The sequence below is a fragment of the Micropterus dolomieu genome, linkage group LG03, assembly GCF_021292245.1.
Source record: "Micropterus dolomieu isolate WLL.071019.BEF.003 ecotype Adirondacks linkage group LG03, ASM2129224v1, whole genome shotgun sequence".
In the NCBI taxonomy this organism is placed as follows: domain Eukaryota; kingdom Metazoa; phylum Chordata; class Actinopteri; order Centrarchiformes; family Centrarchidae; genus Micropterus; species Micropterus dolomieu.
The window spans coordinates 12,985,042-12,994,589 of record NC_060152.1 but is presented as its reverse complement, the minus strand read 5'-3'; the positions used below and the strand labels follow the sequence as shown (position 1 = coordinate 12,994,589).

Here is a 9,548-nt window from a genome sequence, read left to right as displayed (position 1 = left end):
GTAGACCTTGTACACAATCTACTGCTTGAATCCACCCTTGCTGTCAAGCAGTTGTGGTGGTTGAATTGGATGACAGGTGTTAAGCAAACACCATTTATCGTCATCACTATCAACTCTGTTGAAAGTGATGATGACAGTTTCTCTCATATTCACAGGTCTAATGTGGGCTGTTGTCCTGTAGGAGGCAGTGTAGATTAGCTCACTTGAGGGCTCCACCTGTATCACAGCACCAATCACAGAATCCATCAATCACAAACTCTGTAGGAACTCAGGACGGTTGCAGCAAAACACTGGGACTAATTGTATATGTATTTTGTGTTTGTACTGTATGTGTGTGTGCTTCAACATGCGAGCCTCCACAGAACCATTAGGCTCCTGACTGGCACAGTGTGTGTGGGATGGATGCTTTCTTCTAATCACCATGTTGCTTTATTTCAGCTCCCACTATGCTGCCAGCTATTCCATAACTTCACAACCGCCGTGCAGCAACCACTCTTAATGACATTTATTCATAGTAAGCAATGATAAATGAATCAAACAAATTATACCCCTTTCCTCCCCTTTTTCCTACTTCAAAGAGAGAAGGAAGGGTAGGTGGGTGAATGAGCTTTTTTACTAGTTAGCTGTCTGTCTTCAGGTGAAAACACTGTAAAAGCTCCCTTTGTATGAATTATTTATGTAAAATGAATCTTTGGGTTTACAAAAAATTATGGATTTCTTTTGTGCTCCACACCTGAAAAAGCTCTCAGCAAATGGAATGTGGTGTATGAAATTTTTGTTGTCATATCCAGTGCAGCTGTAATGCTTATCGGTTTCCCACAATACTTACACACATTCTGGCCATTTTTAAAATCCTCTGCAAAAGAGTTTATAGCTTGGTTTTGGTGGAGGAGATAGGCCTGTTTCCTTGAATTCAGTTTTTTGTTTAAAGCACTCCAGGTAGACATTGGTGGCACTTGCTGTGTACATCTGTTGTGTGGGTTTATATGTGGATATAGTGGAACAGAAAGTGTAACCATGATCAGAGTAAGTGGAGAGGGGCTGCTGCGTATTTGCACTGAGCTGCCCTTAGGGCAGAGGTTCAAGACGGCAGCTCAGGATCAATCCCAGTCTGAGAGCTCAGCCCCCTAGCAAATAAAAAGTCTGGGGAAAGTAAGAAAGAGAGAGAGTCTTTCGGAAAGAAAAATAAATGGTGTGTTGATTTAGTTTGTGGGCCGAGTACTCAAGCATACAGTGTGTGTGCATGTGTTTTTGTGTGTGTACTGTATCTGTGTATCAGTTTGACTGTCTGCATTGATGAGTATGTGTATTCAGGTCAGGACTTCAGCTTCCTTCCTACAAAGATGTTGTCTGTACATGTTTGCCTCTGCGCAGCAGCAAACAAACAGTGCGGCCATGAAATAGACATACAGACTCTCCCCCACTGTCAGATCTGTGCTCTATTGCACCTGCACCCATAGTGCATAGAGTACTAAGCACACCATACACTTAAACCACTGTAGGTTAAAAATCTGATTTTTATTTTGTTGTTAACTCTTAAAAGCTTGGAAAGTGACTGCTTTGATTGCCAGATGATAGAGTAGACTCTAGCATTCAACAATATGATTTGATGCGCTAAATCAGCTTATCAAATATTTGTTGAAATACGTTAGCAAACACTTGCCCAACTTTACACACTGAAACAAAGCAAAAAGCGTGTTTGAGTTTTGGAATTGTCTTTATTGCTACCTGTGAAATCTAAGGCCAACATTCACTCATGCTTTAGTTTTAGTTGGGCCCACTAATTCCTGAGAAATATTTCTCAGTCTTTTTGGCTCTGTAAATGCTTTCTATTCATTTCACGCTGGGCAGACAGCGTAGAATTGGCTTATGTGAGCAGTCTTGCCTAGAACTTGCATATAACTGCAGAGTGTGGTGTTGACTCTCAGTGGGATCAGCAGATACCAACTAATTCATTTAACAAGGAGTAATTGAAATCAATTTTAATATAAAAAATATTGCATAATGGGGTTTTGGGAAACATGATTAATTGTGGAAACAGGAAACATCAATTTCTAATTATCTACAATTATTTGTGCAGCCCTAACCATATGTTATGGTTTCAAAACATCCTGTGTTTAGATACATTAATGTTGGTTAAGGAGTCTCATATATTTGTTTTAATTTGGATGGCAATAAGTACACAGCTGGGGCTAGTGTCCCTATCAATAGAACCTTTCTTAATCAGACAAATGTAAAATGAGCCTTACCTGTTATGAAATGCATTGGGTGTCTGTGCTCGTGCTTACATGCTGGTGTATGAGTGGTTTTGTAGTGTGTGTTTTAGACTATACGTACAGGCGAAATGCAAGTGAAATCAATGTCAAGGGCAAGTTGAAAAAGGGAAGGTTGTATCTGAAAGGTAATTTGGCTCTCCAGAGGTAAAAGCCTCAGCTGTAATGGCACGCTCAGGTAAAAGCTTTACACATATGGGGAACATGTGCGGCAGATAGATAAGAGAGAGACGAACGAGTTCCTATCCCTGTCTGTGTATTTGTGTTCACGTGTGTGTGTGTGTGTATGTACATGAGCTAGTGTATGTTTGTGCGTGTATTTGGCCCCTGCCATAACGTAGAAGCCAAAGGCTGGAACAGCACCGTAATCTATTGCGATCCCCACTGCCAAAAAGAGAGGGAAAGAGAGAGGGGGAGACAAAAAGAGGCATAGAGAGAGAGAGAGAGAGAGAGAGAGAGAGGGGAAGATAGAGAGAGAGCGAGACAGCTCCACGGGGACTCAGCAATCAGGAGACATGGCAGCCGCTTGGCTCTCAGTTATAATTGATGAGTTGAGGTCTTCCTGCGTTCCCTGTGGGGCTTGGTTTGACTCTCCCATCTCTACCCTCTGCTGGGCTCTGCAGGCTTGCCGCCAAGCATCATGGTACACAGATGCATGCATGCGTCGCACACTCTTCCTCATATTTACTATTCACCTCCCAAACAGCCTTGTTTATTTAATTTCATTGATCGCCTATCTACTTCATCTTGTCCCTAGATCTCCTGTTCATCTTGGTGTCTCCTGTACGCTCCAGGTTGTTGTCCTCCTTATAAATCCTGCCTGTCTGTTTCTGCAGGCTTCTACCCTTCCATCCCCCCCCCCCCCCCCCCCCCCCCCCCCCCCCCCCCCGGAAAGCAATGGGATGAACCTTATTAAAACAAAAGCAAACACAAGACAAAACAGTCTCTGAACCGTTTATTACAATGTTTCTTTACAGCGTTCCCACCCTCCATACCCATCAGCCATGACACAATAGGATAAACACGTAATGGACACTTCTCTCGTGGCAAAACAGCCAATGAGAGAGAGTGCTTCATGCACGTCTACAGGGAGGCAAAACCCACAGAACCTCACAACACACACGAGACCGATTTTAAACAAAATAAATCTGCTTGACACCAGCTGTGACTGTTTACAAAAAAAAAAAAAAAAAAAAGTTCGTAAACTTTTCAAGTAAAGGCGTGGACGTGCAGTCCACCTCAAGGTGTAATTGTCAGTCTTTACAGCTTGAGCACTTGGTGTGGAAGTTAGTATGCACACATTCTCAGTGGACTTAACTCGTTTCAGTGCATGTGTCAACCTGTCCCTTTTCTTAATGAAAAAAAAAATATACCAAAAAAAATATATATATATTAAGGAAAAAGGAGGGAATGACATTATTACACAGATACTTTGAATAAAAGGGGGAAGAGGAAGTGCTGAGAGTGAGGGATGATGGAAATGGATCGTCTGTATGGAGCTGGCCTCTGATATGGACATGGTCACAATGCAGCTGCCTGAGTTTTTTTTATGCCTTGGCGTTGATGATTTCGACAAACTCTGGCTTGAGGGAGGCTCCGCCCACAAGGAAACCGTCAACGTCCTTCTGGGAGCCGAGTTCTTTGCAGGTAGCACCGGTCACAGAACCTGAGAAGATGAACAGGTTTATGGAGATGTGCAAAATCAAAAAGAGAACATGAGGATTTTTTCCTAGCAATTATTCAACAACTAACACAAACTGGACTTTGACTGACCTCCATAGATGATCCTCACAGAGCTGGCTACAGCCTCAGACACGTTGGTCTTCAGCCACTCCCTCAGTTTCTCATGAACTTCCTGGGCCTGAGATATTGTACAGGAAACATTACAATGGGTTGTGGGAAGAGATTGTAGTAATCCTTTTCAGTAGTTAGTTATATTTACCTGCTGTGGGGAAGCAGTCTTGCCGGTGCCAATGGCCCACACAGGCTCGTAAGCAAGCACAACCTTGCTCCAGTCCTTTACATTGTCTGTGAAAGAGACATGTGATAAGGCTTGAATTTGTATTTCACAATGTTTCCTGATTTCCACCACACTCCACCTTGTGCAAATTGCCCCTGAAATGTGTGTTACAACATCCAGACTCTCCTGTGCATATAAAACTCCACTGTGGAATCGTCAGGAGTCGCGTACCTGCAATGACCTTGGTCTGAGCAAAGACGACCTTCTCGGTGATGCCGCCCTCCCTCTCGTCCAGCTTCTCGCCAATGCAGGCGATGACACCGAGACCACTCTCCAGAGCGTGGGCTGTCTTCTGACCAATGAGCTAACACATACACACACACCTAATTGTAAAGTGTACGCAGGTGTGTTTTTTTAATTTATTTTATATTTCCTAAACATGTAAAAGGATGCAAGTCCTACCATTTACACTCAGTGTCATTACAGTCTATGATAAAATCATCCAGAATTACCTCATTGCTCTCTCCGAAGACGTGGCGCCTCTCAGAGTGTCCCAGGATCACCCAGTTCACACCACAGTCCTTGATCATTGCAGGGCTGAAGACAGATGATATTCATAATATAAAAACACAAAATGATCAAATCCTCTTAAACCGGCTCATTATCAAACCCTTGTTATGTTCCTCTAATGATACATGACGTACCTGATCTCCCCAGTGAAGGCTCCCTTGGAAACTTTGTAGCAGTTCTGAGCAGCAACGCCGAACTTGGCGTCGAGCTTGGACCTGACAAAGTCCAGGTAGATTGTCGGAGCACCGCATACCACCTCTATTAACACAGAAGAAAACAATGCATAGGTTAGGTTTTAGGACAGTGAGAGCTATTCCAACAATTTATACAACCAAATAACACATTTTTGACCAACTTCCTTTATATAGACGTTTAGGATTTACTTTTGGTAGAAGAAGCAAATGTAGGCTACATAACAGAATTCAGACAACAATCATGAGTAACGTGTGATGGTTAAACAGTGAGTTTTCCATTTCAAATAATTCTGCCTCCAACAAATAATTGTAGCCTTTATGGAAAAAAAGACAGCCAAAAAACACAAAAATTTTCTAGTCTAGTTTATCAAAACAATTTCTTTAACCTTTTTTTGTTGTGGCTAAATTCCATGAATATGACCAGGTATGTTTAGCTACTGAACAATATTCCAAGGGGAAGTTCCAGGCCTCCACACCTCAACACTGTGTGGGCTCAAATTCAGCCCAGTCTTTTCAAATGTGACATTTAAAGACTTAATCCATAATCAAAATGTAAACTAAAAGGGTCCACCAGCACCAAAATTCAAAACACAGGACTAGAAACTGCCATCATCCAAGGTGTACTTCTTTGAAACAGACAAAATGTTTGCCTTCACAGACAAACATGATTTTCAACAGCAGTACAGTCTGCATTGGTCAAGCAGAGTACAGTCAAGTCAAGACACTGACATTCAAAATGTAACTATATATCTTGGAGTTACCAGAGTCTATATTAAACACCTCATGTTATTATTGGTTTGGTAAAGGTCATTTGTCCCAGGCCACAGTTAAACCCCTCTGCATTAAAGGTCTGAGTTCAGCCTCCTAAAAGGTCGCCTACACAGCTGCATTTTGCTGAGGTCAAAGAAAAGTCATGTGAGTTGAGAGGGTCAAAGAAAGAGCAGGAGTTAGAATATCCAGCATGTGAATGAAACAGCTGAACTTTGACTTTAAAGCTCTGCAGAAAGGCCAGTGGGAAGTCTGCTTGAGTTTCACTCTGGCGCTGTGAGGAGGGGGGGGCCATTATGGAGCAAGGTCCAAGATGGTCTGAACGGTGAACTGGTATACACAACACGACAGTTGCACAACAGCAACTTGCAGGAGGAGCAGAAGTGGCCCTATGACAGCAGAAACAAGCCGAGACACATTCAACGTCTCCCTGCTTGTGTTAATTTCCGTGTGAGTATCGTGCACCGAATGGAAAAACTGAGTTATGTCCTAATTAAACAGCGGCCTGTATAGTTTGTCTCAAATCTGCAGGAAGCAGACTGCAACAGGGCAAATGTCTACTGCTGCATTCACGTCACGCTAGAAAAATCGTAGACGAGATGACTACAAATGACCAAGCAGGGGGTTAAAAAACCCAAACACGCATCAGTGTTTTCTGTGCGCTTCTGACTTGTTTAATACTTCCGTGACAATGAAGTTTCCAACCGCAACAACAAGTTAAAATAACTTCTCACAATAGACTACTGTGTATCTTCATCAGTTTACAGATTAAAGAGGAGACTTTTACGAGCAGCCTCACTTGAATGCACCCAGCACTTTCACAGCAGAGGCAGAGCTGGCAGCTGGACTACGTGCTGCTGCAAACGCACACCCACCACCGACATTACTGAAACCAGTCATCTGCACTCATTAATTTTCTGTCCGTCTGAGGCTTTTCAGTGTCAGCTCAGTTACATATCGGGAAAAAGCAGAGCTCACAATGAATGTAACTTCATTAGTGCACAAAACGAAGGAGATGTAGGTCTGTGCTGCTAATGGTGTCATTTATTTATTGAATGGCCGAGCCATTTTGACTCTGGATGGGGAATTCGGTTGTGATATGAAGAGATGAAAACGCGGACAAGTTGACTGTTGAAGCTGTAATTAACAATGTGAGCATGATAATCGGACAACAATTAAGTGGCTAAAATGATATATGTTCTAAAGCAGGTTTGGTGTAACGGTTCATGAAGATCCACATACCGACATTGGGGTCCACCTTGGCTCCGTTCAGGGTCTGGATGAGCTCCCCGAGGCTTTTCTTGTCGCCGTTCATTTTCCAGTTTCCACCAACGAAGAATTTCCTGCTCATGATTGCGTTTGGGGTTTTTTGCGGGTGTTTGAAGAATAAAAACGGTACCGACAGACCACCAGGGTACACTTCGTCTAGGGCAAGAGAGCGGATGTGAGAGAGAAGCTCAGGGTATTTATGAACATGGGGACATGTAACCCCTCCTCTCTCACAGCTTCATTGGTTTATGGCGTCACGCCCGCAAACGCGTCTCCCCATCTGAGAAAGGGGAAGAGCAAAATGTCATGCTGCGTTCATGTGCTGTGTGTAAAACTTTCCCACACATTGAATAATCCTGTCCTCCTCAGACCTTCTACTTAAGTAGCAATCCCACTAAATAAATAACAGAAATACTCTGTTATAAGCAAAAGTCAAGCATTCAATATTTTACTAAAGTACAAAGGTATTAGGCCTATCATCAAAATATAAAGTAAAAGTATTAGTATAAAATTTTGCTTAAAGTAAGAAAGGAAAAGTACTCATTGTGCAGAATAGCCCATTTCAGAATACTACATATTAAATTGTTACATATAATATATGACATCATGTTATTTTAGCAGCTAGTAAAGGCTAATTTTACTTAGCCTACTTAAGATACTGCTGGGTAGCTTGTGAATTTCTGTAAAGTCTTGTCTTATAACCTATATGCAAAAATAACTTGCAACTAAAATAATCAAATACATGTAGTGGAGTAAGGATATTTGCCCTTAAAATGTTGTGGAAAGCTAGAAAGTATCAGTGTCAGTGACACTTTTGTTATAATTATTGTTAATGTAAAACATGCAAGTTATTTTTTAATAGAGAGTGACAGAAAGGATTTTAAAAACACTGAAACAAGTAATAGTGAAATTACAAAGCTGACATCAAAATATCAGACAAAATGTGAACGAAGAGGATCTCACTGATATTTAATCTAAAGTAAGTCATTATATATGTTAACAAAAACACTAGACAGCATTATAACACATAATGAAATTTTCTTTTATGATCGGTTGTTGACGAGGTCTCTGCCTGCTGCCTATCAAAGATAGGTAAAGATATGGTGACAACTTCTTTGCTAACAGCCTGTCAAAATACTTAAATTTATGTTACACTGTCTTGTGCCCATGTAGATTTTGCATCATAGCAGGTATACTTATGCTTATGCTTTCAAACACTCAAAAATGAAATCTATAGTAGTGTGTTTGTGCATGTTGGTAAAATGAGGGAATCTAAATTATGTGTAGGACTGGTGAAAGGACAAAATGATGTTGATGAAACAATGACATAACAACATGATCTGTCTCACTTCATCTTGCCCAGGTTAACTTATCAACTCTTTGAGTTACACATTTTCAGTCAAAACCATGAAAGTTTCATGGTATTTACACTGAGAGTGCCTTTATTTTTAATATTGTGATAAATATTATGACTGGAATCTTAATTTTTTCGTTTTCAGCAGTAACAGACCATAACAAAATATGACCTGACACATGGCCTCTTGTCAACTTGTCTTTTACTCCTCTTTTGTTAAAATTCTGCATCAAAATCATGAATTAAAAGAATGTGTATTGCTAATTACTTTGCAATAAGAAATCATTCATTTCAGTTAACCATTAATTATACAATTTATTAATTAATTGTTATAACGAATTATTAAATATTAGACTGTTTATTACTACAGTAACGTAGGCCTACTACTACAACTAACTTTTCAAATATCAATCCATCGTCAACGCTTATCCTGCGTACAGGGTTGCGGGGGCTGGAGCCAATCCCATCTGACATCGGGCGAAAGGCGGGGTACACCCTTTTTATATACAGTCAATGGGTAGACCCTGGAGAGGTCGCCAGTCCACCGCAGGGCATTAACAGGTTTATCAATCACTCAAATCAATTAGTTACAGTACGAGTGGGCTACTGTTTGGTTTCCACAATAATAGTAACAGAAAAAAATGTTGTTCATCAATCTTTTGATCATTTGTGCTCTTTGTTTAATGTTTTTGTTTATGTCTGTATTTGTATTTGTATTAATCACTATTCTTGTCCTTGTTCGTGTCTTTGCTAATAAAGATATTTTAAAAAACACGCATTCAACGAAATGAGAAAAAAAATACAGTACGAGATGTGGCTGAGAGGCAGAAGCCAAGACGATCTACCGTTTGATTGGCTGACACAACAAAAGTCCCACCCCTTTGTGAGCATCCGGCCTAGAATCGAGCTTAGTGACTGGAGGATATTCCGCACAGTTTTGCATACCCGACATGCACTGCGGCGTAAAAATAAATGTTGTTTTTTTATACAGCTAAAGTTGGATTTTGAAGAGTTTGAGATAGTTGTCATAAATAAATACTCAATCATTGTTGAGTATTGTTCATACTTTATCGTTTTGTTAGGCAAACATAACTTTACACCATAGCAATAAGGTATGTAGTTAGTGTACTAGTATCGCAAGTTGACGTATACCATGTCAG

The 9,548-nt window shown here is 40.8% G+C and overlaps 1 protein-coding gene across 1 annotated transcript; it reads right to left on the bottom strand.

The window, feature by feature from the left end:
• Positions 1-3,215: 3,215 nt before the first annotated feature.
• On the bottom strand, positions 3,216-7,208 carry tpi1b (triosephosphate isomerase 1b). The gene is made up of 7 exons (XM_046045942.1): positions 7,008-7,208; positions 4,938-5,061; positions 4,746-4,830; positions 4,465-4,597; positions 4,216-4,301; positions 4,047-4,134; positions 3,216-3,939 (listed from the first exon to the last, which is right to left on the bottom strand). The coding sequence occupies exons 1-7, from the start codon at positions 7,114-7,116 to the stop codon at positions 3,821-3,823; spliced, it is 744 nt and encodes a 247-aa protein (XP_045901898.1). The 5' UTR covers positions 7,117-7,208; the 3' UTR covers positions 3,216-3,820.
• Between the last annotated feature and the right edge of the window lie 2,340 nt (positions 7,209-9,548).

Excerpts from the sequence above, each read along its gene's own strand:
- tpi1b (XM_046045942.1), bottom strand. The coding sequence starts at position 7,116 with ATGAGCAGGAAATTCTTCGTTGGTGGAAACTGGAAAATGAACGGCGAC. Across the intron at positions 4,302-4,464 it reads TCAGACCAAGGTCATTGCAG|ACAATGTAAAGGACTGGAGC; the intron begins GTACGCGACTCC and ends TCTCTTTCACAG. Across the intron at positions 4,135-4,215 it reads AGACTGCTTCCCCACAGCAG|GCCCAGGAAGTTCATGAGAA; the intron begins GTAAATATAACT and ends ACAATATCTCAG.